The 17087-nt window shown below is 38.7% G+C and overlaps 1 protein-coding gene across 7 annotated transcripts in view; it reads left to right on the top strand.

The window, feature by feature from the left end:
• MYO6 (myosin VI) overlaps window positions 1–17087 on the top strand; it is a 158840-nt gene that overhangs the window by 53254 nt on the left and 88499 nt on the right. For all 7 annotated transcript variants that reach the window (XM_037034325.1, XM_037034324.1, XM_037034322.1 and 4 more), the window contains exon 2: window positions 15651–15793. In XM_037034325.1, coding sequence (XP_036890220.1) covers window positions 15677–15793 — 117 coding nt within the window. In that variant the 5' untranslated portion in view covers window positions 15651–15676. The remainder of the gene's footprint in view (window positions 1–15650; window positions 15794–17087) is intronic.

Raw genomic sequence — 17087 nt, 5'->3', positions numbered from 1 at the left:
TTTATTTACTAAGAGGTTTGTGTAGCTTGGAGTTTGAGTCTTCATCTCAAGTAATTGAGATAGCCCTCATGTCTTGATTTTTGCCTGGTTTTGGGGGGCCTGTGTTAGTGTTTTCAGATGGGGAAAAGATGAAGAAAGAGAACGTGGTGTAGACTAACTTTCCCACTTTACAGTGCTTAGCAACAGCACAGCACTGGTTTTCTGACCAGTTCCCCCCACGCCCAGGCATTAGGGTACCTGGGATATTATCACTTTAGTTATTCTTCCAGCTCCCCTGAAATAATTAGTTTGAATTTCTTAAAATTGGTTATAGCTTGATTTTAGATAGACATTTAAGAACCAATGACATATCTCTGTAATGATAAAGGAAAGAAAACAGACTTTCCTTTTAGGAAACTGAAGAGCACAAAATGAGACTGTTTCATTATACGTAATCACAAAGTGAGGCACTCTTGACAGGGCTAGGCTAGGTTCCTGGTGTGAGGTGAGGCACAGGCACTTTCGTTTGTACAGTGCTGCTGGTTCTAATTTTGAAGGTAGGTTTTATAACTTACTCGTCAACTTGTCCCAACACAGCAGCCTGTATTTTCTTTTTCTCCTTGGTCTTCATTTACATACACATTGAAAGTAACTTAAAAACAAGAACCCCAGGGAGCCATACGCCATATGTTATCTAAGTGTTAAAATGGAAACTCTGCATAAGCAGAATATATAAAAATGTATTATTAACCTCTGCTAGAAATAAAAAGGCAAAAAAAACTTCATTGATATTTCCATAAAAATACAACTATTAAAGCGGCAAGCTTTCATATACCACTTCTGCAAAGTATTTAAATTAGGTGCATAAATAAATGACAATATGTTATTCTTGGATACTTGTGATCATCCTTTCAAGTGTTTAGACTATTCTGGAAGGCTTACCTAGTTAACATAGAGTGGTGGAGAAAGTTTAAATACGTAATGAAGAAAACCTGGAACTTGACATTGGTTACTAAACAGAAATTGAATTCATAAATTCAAGCAGTCAAAAGATGTTTATTTTTTATAAACATTTGTAAAAAAATATTTTTAAACAGTTTTACTCTCAGAAAAGTTTCAGTCAGGAATAACTTATCCAGTGTCTTTTAACATGTTTCATTCTCTTTGGAAACATTCAGGTTTCTTTGGAACAAGTCCAAAAGTACACATAGCTATAACACAGCTGTAGTTGACTGGAATGCTTTCTGTACTTTATATTAAAAATGCTTTGCATTTTTTCAGTCCAGCAAAATTCGTATCATGTCCCACCTTGTTTGATGATGGTACAATTTAAAATGTTGAAATCTTAGCAGCCTCTAATTAGTTTGAATTCCTTTAATGGCAGTGGGAGATAACTGTAATTTTGGGAATTTTTAGGATCTTATTTCTATATGTGATTTTGTAAAAGAAAAAATGGGCTTTTGTTTTTTGTTTAAGATGAGAAGTACTTATTTTTCTTTTTGGTGCTTTGCCTGACACATAATAGGAATTCAATAAACATTTGTAGACTGCGATTGTAATAATGCCACTTCATACTCACGGTTCCCTTGAGACTCCACGCTTCCCAAACATTCCTCCCATAGGTGTATGACATTATGTACAGAAGGATTACATTTTGTAGGAAAACATGTATATTTTTAATTTTCATTGACTTTATTGGGGCAACATTGGTTAATAAGATGATACAGGTTTCAAGTGTACAGTTCTATAATCCGTCATTTGTATATTAAGTGTTCATCACCCAGAGTCAAGTCTCCTGTCACCGTCCCCACCCGCCACCCCTTTACTCTCTCCTGCCTGCCCCGGCCCCTTTCTCTCTGGTAATCACCATGCTCTTGTCTTTGTCTGCGAGGTGGGTTTTTTGTTTTTCTTAATCCCTTCACATATTTCATCCCACACTCTTTCCCTTCTGTCATCTGTCAATCTATTGTTTGTATCTGTGAGTCTGTTTCTATTTTGTTCATTAGATTCCACATATAAGTGAAATCATAAAGCATTTGTATTCCTCTTTCTGGCTTATTTCACTTAGCATAATACTCTTCAGGTCCACCTATGCTGTCTTAAAAGTTAAGATTTCCTTTTTTCAGCCTAGTAATATTCCATTTTATAAATGTACCACAGGTTTTCTATCCACTCATCTACTAATGGGCACTTGGGCTGCTTCCAGGTCTTGGCTATTGTAAATAGTGCTGTAATGAACATAGGGGTGCATATATTTTTTTGAATTAACATTTCAGGTTTCTTCAGATATATTCCCAAAGTGGAGTTGCTGGTCATAAAGTAGTTCCATTTTTAATTTTCTTAGGTAACTCTGTACTGCTTCCACAGTGGCTACACCAATCTACATTCCCACCAACAGTGCATGAGGGTTCCCTTTTCTCCTCATCTTCACCAGCATTTGTTTGTTGATTTATTTGATGATAGACGTTCTGTCAGGTGTGAGGTGATATCTCATTGTGTTTTTCATTTGCGTTTCTCTGATGATTAGTGGTATTGAGCATCTTTTCATATGTCTCATGGCCATCTGTATGTCCTCTTTGGAGAAATGTTCATTCAGTTCCTTTGCCTGTTTTTTAATTGAATTGTTTGTTTCCTTTGGTGTTGAGTTTTATAAGTTCTCTATAAATTTTGGACATTAACCCTTTATCAGATGATTTGTGAATGTGTTCTCCAGTTCAGTGGGTTGTCTTTTCAACCAACCAGCATTGGTTGTTTGGAAGACATATTTTTAAAGTACTTAAAGAGTTTCACCATCCGCTTGCTACTTCAAGTAGTTCTTTTGCTTTACAATCACAAGGTAACTGTAGTTCTTTCAGTTATAAAAGTGAGAAGAAATGAATTTAAGTGAGTCACTCAGTATTTTCTGTAAGAGCTATTTCAGAATGGATTTGTCAGAGACCTAACATGTTAGTGTTTTGATGTTTGCTTGTTCTATTGGTGGTTGGTAATTGAGAAAGAAAAATTGTTCCTGAAGTCCATAAATATTTTTTAGTTTGTCCTTCCAAAGTTTGTAAAATTACTATTACCCACAGCAGTTGGAAATGTTATTACACAATATGTGGTCTACTCTAGTGGTTTTACCCATCAGTCTTAGGATATTCAGTTGAGGATTAATTTTGTGAAAAAGATTTGTTGATTCTGTTACACTTGCTTGCTTTTTTTTTTTAACTCCAAGTGTCTGGAGGAGTTAAGTATAATATTTACTCTGTGGCTTTAATTAAAAGTTGAAAACAAAATTTATGCCCTGTTGAAAATTTGTTTCCTGAAAGCCTTGCTAGTTATTAAAATGTTCTCCTAGAGACCCGTCTCAGTAAATAATGAGCTCATCTGTGTCAAGTGATGCTGCATATTCCCACCTCCCATGAAGTGGGCATGCCTGCTAACAATGAACATTTGCCCGCTTTTTCTTGGATTCTTGTTTGCTCTATGTTGAGTCACATGAGACATCTGACATCAGCCCTTACTTTAACAAAAGAAAATCCAGAATTGGTATGAGGCTGAATAAATGTGAATGAGTCAACAATACCATTCAGAAACACATATTATGAGTTATGTTGCTTAACAAAAGAAGAGGAGCTAGAATCCAGGTGCTGCTAAGTACTAAGGTTCTCATCTCAAGGGCCTTCAGGTAAAAGTGGATCTCAGTCTTCAACAAAAAGTCGGATGGAAAGTTTATTTTTGTTTTTTAATTTTATTATTATTTTTAATCCTCACAGAAGATATTTCTATTGATTTGAGAAAGAGAAATAAAGATTCATGTGAGAGAAACATTGTTTGGCTGCCTCCCATACGTGTCCTGACTAGGAATCAAACCCACAGCCTAGGTATGTGCCCTGACTGGAGATTGAATTCACAATTTTACGGTGTGTGGTGTGATGCTCCAACCGAGCCACCAGCCATGACAAGGAAAGATTATATTTGCTGTGATGGAGCTGGACTAGGCTAACTGAAGTGTCAGGTTTCTCAGCTTTTTGTTTTTTATCTCATCACAATAACACTAGCTATTTTATAGTTGGCAGGATTATAAAATTACTTGGTCAAATCAGTAAATACTTATTTTATACCAACCTCTGTTCTAGGCTTCTAGATTCATAGCAGTAAATAAAACAAAGTCCCTGGCTTGAAGACACATATTCTAAATAAGTGAAATATATAAGTATGTCAGATGTTAAGTACTGTAGAAAAATCAATTGGGGAAGAGTGTATGGGTGTGCTGGTTTTGGGTGGATGGGTGGGGGATAATTTGTGAAGGATCTGGTGGGCCACTGTAGTTGGGCTTTTATGTGAATGACATGTTAAGCATTTGGACAATGTTGAAATGCTACATAATATGACTTAAATTACAAAAGAATCAAATTGACTTCTGTACTGAGAACTGACTGTGTAGGCAAGGTAGGAAGCAGGGCACCAGTCAGAAACTGCTGTAGTGATCTTTCTGAGGGAATGTGGAGTTGGTTGTGCTGGTGAGATCCATAAAGATCCTGAATGTAATTGAAGACAGAATGAACAGGATTTACTGGAGGATTTGATACAGAATGTGAGAGAAACAAGGAAAGTTGAGGATAACTTCAGAGTTATTGGTATGGGCAAGAGTAAGGAGGTAGTTGTCATTTGAGGAGGAGAGAACTATGAAAATAGATTGGAAAGGGAAGACAGGAGGTAAGTGTGAGATGGCTGTTGGTCTCCTAAGCAGCGATGTTGAGTAGGCTATGAGCCTCTAGGTATCTGGAGCTCAGGGGAGAATTGTAAGCTGGAGATACAAATTTGGGCATTATTAGCATATGGGTAATGTTTAAAGCTTAGGACTAGATGACATGGGAATGAGATGAGAATAAGTAGAGAAAAAGCCCAAAGATTGATCCCCAAGAGTTTCTCATGTTGAAAAGATGAGGATCCAGCCAAAGGCAACCATAAAGGCGTTGGGGCAATATAGGAAGAAAACCAGAAGAATGAGACATCCTGAAATAAGTGCTTCAAGGAGAGAGTACTCAACTGTGCCAAATGATGCTTCATATTTGAATAAGGTGAGGATTGAGAATTGATTGTGTGATTTAGCACTGTGGAGGATGTCATTGGTGATCTTGAGGGTTGGTGATAGAAGTCTCCTTGAAATGGATTCAAGAGAGGATGAGAAGAGAGAAATAGAGACAGTGAATAGAAACATTTGGTGATGAGAGAACATTTGGCAAGGACATTTGGTGATGATGAACTCCTTTAGTATTTCTTTGTCTGTGAAGCTCTTTATCTACCCTTCAATTCTAAATGATAGCTTTCCCCGGTAGAGCAATCTTGGCTGGAGGTCCCTGTTTTTCAGGATTTTGAATATGTCTTGCCAGTCCCTTCTAACCTGCAAAGTTTCCTTAGAGAAATCAGCTAACAGTCTTATGGGAGCTTCCCTGTAGGTAACTAGTGTTTTTCTCTTGCTGCTTTTAAGATTATCTCTTTATCTTTAACCTTGCATTTTAATTATGATGTGTCTAGAGTGGGTCTCTTTGCATCTACCTTGTTTGAAACTCTCTGTGCTTCCTGGACTTGCATGTATTTTTCCTTTGCCAAATTAAGGAATTATTCTTTCATTATTTTTTCAAGTCAATTTCCAGTGCTTTTCTCTTTCTCTTCTCCTTCTGGCACCCCTATTGTGTGAATGTTGGAATGCTTGAAGTTTTCCCAGAGGCTGCTTTTACTCTGTCCTTGTTATTTTTGGATTCTTTTTTCTTGTTCTGATTGCTTATTTTTTGCATCCCTATATTCCTAGTCATTGATTCAGTTCTTGGCTTCATATACGTTACTGTTGTGTCCCTGTAAATTGTTCTTTATTTCAATTGGAGAATCCTTCATTTCTGATTGGATCTTTTTTATGGTTTTGAGGTCCTCACTAACTTTGAGCATCCTTATAACCAGTGTTTTGAACTCTGTATCTGATAGATTGCTTATCTCCCTTTTGCTTAGTTCTTTTTCTGAAGTTTTGATCTGTTCTTTCATTTGGGCCATGTTTCTTTGTCTCCTCATTTTGGCATCCTTCCTATCTTTGTTTTTATATTTATATTAGGTAGAACTGCTATGACTCCTTATGTTGGTAGTGTGGCATAGTATAGTAGGTGTCCTGTACAGTCTGGTGGCACAGTCTCCCCTATCACCCAGTCTGGGTACTCAAGGTATGTCCTCCATGTGGGCTGAGTACACTCTTTTGTAGTTCAGTCTTGGTTGCTGTTGGCAGGTCAATGAGAGGGATTTACTTAGGCCAGTCAGCTCCAAGGACTGGCTGTGACCACTGACCACTAATCTCCATCCTCCATGGAGGATCAGCTGTGTGGGGGCAGGGTAAAGGTGCTCCTATGTGGACTGTAGCTGCTCACTGGGTGTGTAGGCTCTGGGGTTTCTTTGGTAGGGCAGGCCAAGGTCAGCCCCCACCTATATTTTGCCCAGGGCCACCCTACCAGAGCTATAAAGCACTCTGAGATCGCTGCTACTTGTGCTGTACTTGGAGATTCCTAGTCAAAGCCAAGGTGTGAATCTAGGCTGGTTGCTACTGGTGCTGAGCCTGGGGACAGTTAGCCAGAGGTACAGGGTTTGGAGGCTCACTGAGGCCAGCTGTTGTTTGTTATAGAGGATTTAGGAAGTTGTGAAGCAAGAGCCAAGACCAGCCATTCATATATAAAAGCAGCTTGGTTGTACCTGTAAATTGGGTGGGATGGAGTCTCTGGGGATCTCCAGGGTGGGGAGAACAGTGTTAGCCAGGTTGATGGAGTCTCAGATGTGGCATCAGCCTGCTGGCTCTGTGGCTTTGTGGTTCTGTGGGGAGAGGGTTCAGAAAAGGGACAATGGTTTGTGCTCAAATTTCTGTCTGGGAAAAAGCTGTCCCCTAGCTCTTGTCTTGATGCCACACATTTAATTTTCTCCCTGTGTGCCACTGGTGCCTTTCAAGCTGCTACTCCAGGGCTGGAGCTCAGAGGGAATGAGTCTGAGGAAGTCTGTGTGTGGGTCCTTTAAAAGGAACTGCTTGGGACCCAGATGTTTTTTCCACTGACTCAATCCCCACTGGTTTTTGCATCCAGAAGTTATGGGGACTTTTCTTCCTGGCACTGGAACCCTGTGCTTGGGAGCCTTTGTAGAGCTGGGACTTCTTGCTCCCAAGATATCCCCCCCAAATTTTTATCCACCACACATGGATGTGTGACCAGCTTGTTCCGAATCTCTGGGCCTTGTACGGGTCTGGAAAGATGTGGTTTGTTTGATTCTGTGGTTGTTGCACTTATATTCAACTTGACTTATATGGTTCTGAGTGATGGTTGTTCTGTATTTTAGTTGTAATTTGATATGGTTTTGTGAGGTGGCAAGTCGCGTTCACCTATGCCACCATTTTTATGTAGTTGATCCTTGATTGCGGTTGGCACATCAGTGGGGGAGGGATTGACCCTTCCTTAGGCTGACTGGTTTTGAGGAGTGCTGTGATTACAGTGGACAAATATTTGTAAAAGTGCAGCCTCCGTAGTAAGATTTGCTTTAGCAGGGCTCTGGTGCCTGCTGACTTTGCTCTGGGGTATGTCAGATAAACCAAATTGAACTATACCAGCTGTGAGAAGGAAATTCAGTTCATCTCCAGTTTTTGTTTTTGTGTGACATATGTGTGCATGTACATTCACACAACTGAAGTTATGGAGTTAAAAATTATTAGTGTTATGAATTACATAAAAGCCTTATTGAATATTCCAAATTTTACTGGCTCATTAATGAAAGAATGGTAGAGATTATAATGCAACAATACCTTCTACCCTTAAAAAAATATCTCTCAGAGTTTATTACTCCTGATCATAGTATTTGAAATTTTCCCCCCTGTTTAACAGTTTCTTAGGAGAACTATGTGGCTTGAACTGGATTGGACATTGAGGTCATCTCTTTAAAATTACCCTTCTTATTTTAGCTGAAAACCTTCTATTTCTGTTTTGGGACATTTTAGGAGATTTAAAATGCCAGAGATGTCACAGATGTGTTTAAAAGATTAAGGATTGTTTGGACTTCTTATCACCTTGATTAACTGTAGTGTACCATCTCGATTGTGGTTTTGCTCACTTGTACATCTTTTAATATCTGAAAAATCTGAATAACAGTGGCCTGTGGCCTCAGTATGTGCTGCAGTGTTTCAGCTGGAGCAGAGTGGGGCCGTTCTACAAAGGCAGAATCCTTCTGGAGATTGGGTCGAAGACTAACTTTGTTTCTGCAAATTTGATTTCGCTTTTATTAACCACTCATTGGGAAACCAACATTGTTGGTGATGAAAATTAATTAAAGTCTACGGTCTTTTATAAACTCCTCTTTTGAAAGACCAATAAACTTAAGTAACTTCTATATCTAGCACTAATTATAAGTGTAGAGAGGTTCTGAATAAATTCATTGAACAATAAGTAAAATTAGTCACAGTGTATGGAAAATTTAAATTACCTGGGATAATATCTTGTACTTATATTCTGGTATTCTGTTATCTGTTAAGGAAATTTTGAGCTTCTAAAGTAAACTGCTATGTTTGGACTCTCAAGAATAGAGGGCATTCTCTAAAATGGTCTGCATTTTGGCCAGGTTGTCTACCTTATTATAGATATCTACATATATTATTTGATTTATGTGTAAATTCATATCTGTTTTGAGGTGATAGTGTCTGGAGGAGTTTATATGTGAAATAGAGTATGTGATTTCTTCTCTGAAAATTGAACAAAATCATATAACTGATTCTCACAATTCAGATTCTGTGTTTTTGGAGTAATTTCCTGATAATATCACTTTTCAAGTCATACTATAAAATATTTTAAATGTTTAATACCTATAGAATAATAAACTTGTTAATTAAATAATTGGTTTTATTTTTACTCTTTTTTTGTTACTAAGTTAATCTTAATTGTATCAGTTAAATTGAAGTTACCTTAGGTGTTCTGAGACTGTTTCTAAGAATTAAGCTGTAACGGACCTAGCTTTAAACATCAACCTGTTCATTGGAATGTCTAAGGTTATATTTGAAACTATAATACTGTAACTTTTATAAAAAATCATCAGCCATTTGGACCATGACTGTGATCAACTGGACCTATAACTATTGAAATCGAAAGTGTCGTAGCTCACCTAGACATTTTCCTTTTTTGATGTCTTAGACTGAAAAACATTAGAGTTCTATATTTTCTTATCAATATTGACATTAAAACCAGTGGTTGACATGTAGTAGGTGCTTAGTAAATAGTCACTTAAAAATAAATGGGTAAATGGGAAAATTATTTTTCAGTTACGTTGCAGTAGTCAGTTTTAGCTCTGTTACCTTAAGATGTTTTCTAATGTTTCTTTGTCTTCAGTTTGGACTTAGGGACAGGTATTTTCTCCCCATTGTTAGTGAATATTCATTGCTGTTATAACCAAGATATTCACAGTAAAGTTTAATACTAATATTTAATGAGTGCATAATACACTATTACAGCAACTCAATAATTCCCATACTTGAAAATATTTTCTAGGAAGGCATTTTAAAAGGTAACATAGTGACTTAAGGGAATTCTGCTGAAGTGTCTTCGAGAATTCTGGTGCAAAAATAAGTTCTTATGGAACTGAAATGCGCAGTGGAAGATTGTACTAGGTACTCAACAAAATAACACCAGCAGCGACCAACTGTTACCTGGTGCCCAGTTTTCTCACTGTGTCTGGACACTAGGGAAGCTAATAGCCTTCAGGACACACTGATACAGATGAGAGAAGTTGCCAGTTTAAAGCTTGTGTGCCAAGGGGACACATAACATTCTTTTAATCAGGAAGGCTCGGGCCTGGCCAGATGAAAGAGTAGTCTTTTTAGAAGGCAAATTTGATACATCTGTCCCCACTCCCTTACCCCCCAACTAGAATTTAAGATCCTGGAGGGCAGGGATTTTTGCCAATTTTGTTTACTGCTCTATTCCAAGTGAGTGTTTTCCTATAATAAAGATTCATGAGCCCAGACTGTGACTCTTTTTGTTCATGATTATGTCCCCAGCACTTAGCAGCACATGGTATGTGTTAGGTGGCCAAATAAATAAGCTAATAGAATGAGGGACTGTGGAAGACAGTCTTCAGTTGTCTTTTTACCTGTTTTATGCTTTTTTCTATCCTATTTGGTATTTTATTCTAGCCTTTTCAGACAAACTATAAATTACCTTTCACTAATGCTCAATTTCTAATACTATAGCTAATAAAATATAAGGCATTATTATTTTCATAGTTAACAGTTTTGAAGGGTAATTGTTGAAGGAAATGGTAGTGTAACGACGGTGGCTAACATTTTGTGGTGTGGATCTTCTCACCCTACTCGTGGCACCTGGTCGGCATTGGGATCAGCGTGGGGGTTGCGGAGAACAGAGAATGTGGGTGTGTATGTATTTGCCTCCAGTGTGTTTGCTCCCCAAAGAGACTCTGGGTGATATGCTTCCTGCCTTCCAATAAGGGTAAATAAAAGGCTAACAAAGTACCTCTGAGAGCTACAGATTGCCTTTTATAGGATACTTAGTGCTTATATAGATTATTTCTATAGATTACTATAGGGCCTACTGTAAAAATGTCAGTTGTCAAGTAAGCACTAAAAATGGTAATTTTCACAGGTCATAGGGTATTGTAGAGTATTCCCTCTCTTTTCCTGAATAACTTAAGGAATTTCAAGAACTTTAACTTTGCTTAACTGATTCCAGTGATTCTAACAGTTCTTTTATTTTTTACTTTGTATTTCTGCCACACATAGGTAGTCAGCCCTTAATGTGTTTTAAGTACAGTGGCACCGGAAATTGAGACTGTCTTTTAAAAATTCAAGTTATAGTATCTTTTTAGGCAGCCATCCCATGCACACCTGCTGCGGTAAGTGTGACCGTTCAAATAAGATAAGTTAAGATGAGAGTCTAGGTCAGATTCAGCCGGCCCCTAGGCAGCAGATGTCTTCGATGACAGCATTCAGTGTCGCTGTCTCTGGGTCACACTGCGCCAGTTTGGACTGGTCGTTTGGCTAAGTACAGTGTTCTAAGTTGGAAATCGTTTTCCTTCAGAATTTAAAAGGCCTTGTGTTGACTTCCTGCTTTCAGTGTTACCGAAGCCATTTCGATTTGTGATCCTTTGGATATGACCAGTCCCCCCCCCCCCTTTTTCCCCTTCCTTTCATTTCTAAGGAAATGTGTAATGTCTTTTTCTTTTTGGCATTCTGAAGTTTGACATGGTGTCTTTTTGTGTGTCTTCCCCCCAGTTACTGTGTTGAGGAATTAATGGGTGAATTTTCTTTGGCTATTTCAAAGCTTTCTCTCCTCTTTCTTGCCTTTTTAAAGCAGGTCTGCTCTTCCTGGTATTTTGGTGGTGAATCTTTTTACTTGTCTCATTTTCATGTCTTTTTTCCCTAACTCTTTTGTTTTTTTCCCCTACTTTCTATCTCTTTTCTTTGCTTTCTGAAAAATTGCCTCAACTTTATTTTCTGTATCTTCTAATGAGTATTTCATTTCTGCTGTCATGTCATTAAAGGAAATTATTCTGAAACTTGTTAAGGTGACAAGGAAGACTGTTCAGGACCCTTGCATTAGGGGTCTATTAGTCTGCTACTTTGCTTAGAGGCTGGAAGTTTGAGACCAGGTTGCCAGCATGGTTGGGTTCTGTTGAGGACTCCCTGACTTTCAGATGGCCACCAACTTGCTGAAAGCTCACATGGCTTTTCCTCAGTGTGTGGAGAGGGTGGGGTGGGTGGAGGAAGAGATAAGGGGGTGCGAGGAGAGAGAGAGATCTTCCTCTTTTCATAGGGTTGCAGATCCTGTTGGATTAGGATCTCACCTTTATGACATCATTTAACCATAACTACCTCCTAAATGCCCTGTCTCCAAATATAGTTACATTAGTGGGTAGGGCTTCAACACCTGAATTTTGGGGCCAGGGAGCAGTCACAATTCAGTCTGTAGCAAACACATATATCAGTCTGTAACAGGGTTATTAGGATAGGGGAGATAAATCATGCTCCAGTTCAAATACAGCAAAGATAGGTGGGGGATTCATAGTCAGTGAGCAGAGTTAGGTGAGAGAGTGGATACAAAATAATTAAGAGGAAACAGCAAGGGTAGGGGGTGAAGAACTTGATGAGATAGCAAGGCTCGAGGGATTTCTCTAAACAGGCTTTTCCAGGCCCAACAAGTACAGGAATGACGTGGAAGGCCTAGGTGAGACCTAGTCAGGGAGGGAGGTTCAGAAGAGCCTAACAAAAGTTGGTCATGGAGAGTTGTTGTCAGCACGTGGCAGTTTTTGCGTGCATGCTTTTAGTTGTTTTTGGTGTTTTGAGAAACCATCTGTTTACTCCAGAGAATAACCTCTAGGCTTCTCCTGGGGTGGTGAGTGAGTGGGGAGTCGCTTGCCCAGCAGTATGGAGTATGTATGTGATTGGTGCTAGGAAATGTCTTTTTCAAACAACTTCCATCTATCTTCCTTGTGTGAGATTCCCTATTCACCCTTGGTTCTAGAATTATCTTCATACTGTAGTTCTTATGTCTTTTTGAGATGGAGTGGCATAATTTGGGTTGTTTCTCGTCTTTCCCCATTCCTGGGGTTCAGCTTTCTTGGTTTTGCTGTTAATTGCTCCCGGACAGTCTGCTCTCCAACTTTGATGTGTAGTTGTCTCCTCTTTGTTCTTCCCATCCTTGTGGACTGGTGTCCTTTTAAGGAGTTCCTTTACTGTGGATGTAGGGTTTGAAGAAGAACATTAGATGTGTGCCTTTAAATCTTTTATTTTAACTGGGAAGCTGTAGCAGATGGTTCCAAATGGGAAAAAAATTTGAGTAGTTCGAGAGAATTTGCCATTCTTTTTTGGGCTTTTGGGCTTTGGGGCTTTGCTTACTGTGACATTTTTCCTCCAGATACTCAATTATTCCTAAATGACCCCTTGTGGCCATTCTGTAATCTTCCTTTGTATTTAAAACTATCACACAATCTTTTTTGTTGAACTTTACTGGTGGCTTCATACAAGGGATATGGGGCACTGTAAAGGGGAAGGAGTGACTAGCATGCGTTGGGTGTCATTAACATGGTGATCTCAGTTTTATGTCACTTAATCCTCATAGCAATTCTGTCAGGTAAGTGATATTATCACATATGGGTAAGGATAAAGATAACAATCAGAGAGATAAAGTAACTTGCTTAAGAGCTATTCCAACAGTGGTGGAGGTTAGGTATTAAAACCTTTCAGCTCTTTGTCGTCTGCCATCTCCTTTTACTTCCTCCAAACTGTGAACAGTTTATTTATGCACTCAGTGAATGTTAAATTGCCTGCGCTGTGCTGGGCCTTGGAGACAGTGGGAGGACTGCCTGATGGAACAGGACTGGCATGATCAGATTCATCTTTCAGTAGGATTTTTGGTGATAGGCACATAAATTAGCAAGAGTAGGAATATGCAGCTAAGTTAATTACAGAAGTCCTGGTTAAGTGTCATCTTGGTTTTGATTATGCTGGCAGAGGAGAAACAGAGAAGTGGGTGGATTTAGCATGCCTATTGCAGATAAAGCAGACAACATTGGGGCGGAAGGTGGTGGTGATGTGATTGGGAAGGAGCTGGAAGGATTGAGGATGACTCCAGGTTTGATTTGAACTGAGTGTTGTTGGTGAAGCCTTTACTAATATAAGAAAGAAAAGGCTGTGGGGTGGGGTGAACAGAGTAATAATATAGTAATAACAGTGTCACATCTGTTAGTTATATCCAAGAGGAGGCTTCCGGTAGGCAGTAAACATCTGGGAACTCAGTGGTGTCCTGTGTTGGAGAAAAAAAATTTGGTATCACTCACATATACATGATATTTAAAGCTACAGGACTAGATATGATTATCCAAGGAAAGTGTGTAGGTATAAACCTGAGGCACTGTTACTGATTCACTTCTATAAGAGAATCCTTATTTACTTTTTTTTTTAAGATTGTGTTTATTTTTTTTTTGAGATTTTATTTATTTATCTTTAGAGGGGAAGGGGAGACAGAGAGAAACATCAGTGTGTGGTTGCCTTCTGTGTATCCCCTGCTGGGAACTGGCCTGCAGGGAACCTGGCCTGCAACCCAGCCATGTGCCCTGACTGGGAATCGAACTGCGACCCTCTGGTTCCTCATTTACTTTTTTAATTTGGGATTACACTTAAACCTAATAGCATTTGCTGCATGGGGAAAGCAAATTTCAGCGTGTAACCATGGCATGTACAATGCTAACTGCAAGCATACTGCAAACATGCCAATAGTTAGCAGCTTTTTGATTGAATTATATACCACACACCTTTGACTTTAATGGGAGACTAGAATTGAGAGCATGAACATGGGAAATCCCATATTTGGAAATGCTGCATAAGAGGAGAGCTATGGCACATGCATGAACTCTTGTTTAAGTATAGATAGGTAATGAGAGATAAATTCCCATTGAGATGCTAAAACTACAACATCTGGGATCACTCGGTAGCTGATTCACTATACATCAGTTGCATAGAATCCAAGCTCATTAAAAGTAAATATTTTACATGTCATGGACCTTTCAGATAGTCTTAAAAGGCAGAATTGTAAATGTTAGATCTGAGAATGCCAAGCATGAAAGAAGCTTTACAAGAACACTTGAAAAATTAGATCTGAATTCAGAATAGGCAAAAACTGGAAACAGTCCACATGGCCATCAGTAGGACAACAGGTAAACAATTGTGGGATAGTCATTCATGGGCTAGTGTAGATAACACAGTTGAATGTTAAAACATTCTTTTGAATGAAAGAAAACACAAACGCATAATTCTGTGTGATTTCACTTATATAAAGTTTAAGGAAATGCAGAAACTAATCTATGATGATAGAAACCAAACCAGTTGATGTCCGTGGAGAATAGGGGTTGGCCAGAAGGAGCTTGAGGGAACTTTCTGGGGTGATGGAACTATCTGCCCCTTGGTTGGGTGTTTGTTAAATGGGTATATCCATTTGTCAGGTTCATCAATTTTTGTATACTTAGGATTTGTACATTGTATTGTATGTAAGTTCTACCTCAGTAAAAAAAAGTAAACAACGAAAGCAGTGTGCTGAGTGGACCTGTGAGGCAGTGTATAGAGCACACTTGGGTGAGGCATCGCTGTGGTCTCATGTGGTCAGGGAGAGTTTCCAGAGGAAGTGATCTCTCACATCTCTCAGATTTATCCCTTCAGGTCTAAAGTGACCTTGTGTTCAACTCCTAGCTTAACTCCACCGAATAACATTTAGTCCTAGGATGACTTTAATTTTTGTGCAACCCAGAATACTTTAGGTAGTAAAAGGAGGTGCTGATATAAATTGTTCTGGGGCAATATGGAAAACTTGAAACCGTTGATCTCTATTCCTCTGTTGCTCCCCATGTAGTGCTCTACTGCAGTCACAACGGAAGGACTGCGATACAGCAAAGCACGTGTTGTCCGAGGGTAGAGCAGCCCCTCGTTGGTCCTTATCCAAAAGGAGTGCAGAAAGGGAGGGCAGGCAGGCAGGAAGATGGGAGGGGCTGGGGATTGCCTGGGGAACGGGGTGTATGTGTCTATGAGTTGCAGTTTGCATGTTAATTTTTTTTTAAAGATACAGTATTTGTTTTTTGTTTCCAAAGTTATTTATGTTACTTTATTTGTTCCTTTGAAACAGAATCCAGTGGATAGCTCCCTTCAAAAATGGAAGATGGAAAGCCCGTTTGGGCGCCACACCCTACAGATGGATTTCAGATGGGCAACATCGTGGATATTGGCCCTGACAGCTTAACAATCGAACCCTTGGGCCAAAAAGGCAAGGTGAGTTTCTCAGAAAAATTTCAAAATTTGATTTCTCTTTATATAGGTGTCTCCCTTATCAGTTAAGTATTGTAGATATTCCTCTCACAGTATAACAGGGGAGAGCAGTTTTCTGGTAAGTGAATCTTAGTTTTCTACTGAGGTATTTGATTGAGGCCCTGGCTGGTGTAGCTCAGTGGATTGAGCACAGGCCTGTGAACCAGAGGATTGCGGTTCGGTTCCCAGTCAGGGCACATGCCTGGGTTGCAGGCCGGTTCCCTGCAGGCCAACTACCAGCAGGGGACGCACCAAAGGCAACCATACATTGATGTTTCTCTCCCTCTCTCCTTTCCCCTCTAAAGATAAATAAATAAATAACATCTTTTTTAAAAAAAAAAGAAGTACATATTCTGGGAAAAAATGGTGCCCTATGATAAAATCAGATAGAAATTGACTGAGCTTTTCATTTTCACAATTTAAAGAAAAAATATAGCATGATAGAATACAACATTATTTTTTACTTGGTCTTACCCAAAAGGCCGAGAAGTGATCACATATAAGAATGTTATTCTTTATACATATTACCAAAGTTATTAATACATACGTGTTATATGCAACATGTTACAAAGCAAAATATGAAAAGTGATGGGATTGTTATCAAAGTTTGCTTTTTGCTTTAACTCCTAGATAATTCTTTTAAACTTTTTACTAAATGTATTAACAGGGGGTTGGAGTAAATTTACTTCTAATAAGTAAAGATATTTAAGTCTTAAACATACTAATCCATTGCTATTTTTACTATAATGATAGTTTTTAAAACATGAAAGCATACTTCAATTTTGTATACATGGTATCTATTTTCTTTCATGGTTGTATTACAAAATGAGAGTTTGGGGAAGACATGACCTGGTGTCTCTTCAGTCTTTGGGGGAACTGTAGGGGCTCTTTTGGTGGGAGATCTTCAAAATTTTCAGTTTAATTAATATTCCTGTTCCATAGGTCTTCTGACTAAATTAAATTTGTGGATGTCATTTCTGTTGACTTTGCACTCTGAGTGTTCCTGAGTAATTTATATTCTGCGGATACATGGTTAACTAATGCCATGTGACTGCCATCCCTCTGGGAACCTTAGAAAAAACAAGGTGGATCTCTCATGAGTCTTTTCACAGAGAAAACTGTTCTGTTACTGTTAACAACCCAGGAACCTAAATACATAATATATAATGTGGCATGTTAGAGGAATCCAGTTAAAGATACCCTCAGAAAAGAAAAGACAAGTGTTTCTAAGGTTTTTTCCCTCCTATTAACATGTACT

This window comes from Sturnira hondurensis, unplaced genomic scaffold (genome assembly GCF_014824575.4).
Source record: "Sturnira hondurensis isolate 20B ecotype Veracruz unplaced genomic scaffold, ASM1482457v3 Scaffold0022136, whole genome shotgun sequence".
NCBI lineage: Eukaryota > Metazoa > Chordata > Mammalia > Chiroptera > Phyllostomidae > Sturnira > Sturnira hondurensis.
This window is presented reverse-complemented; position numbering and strand designations above follow the sequence as displayed.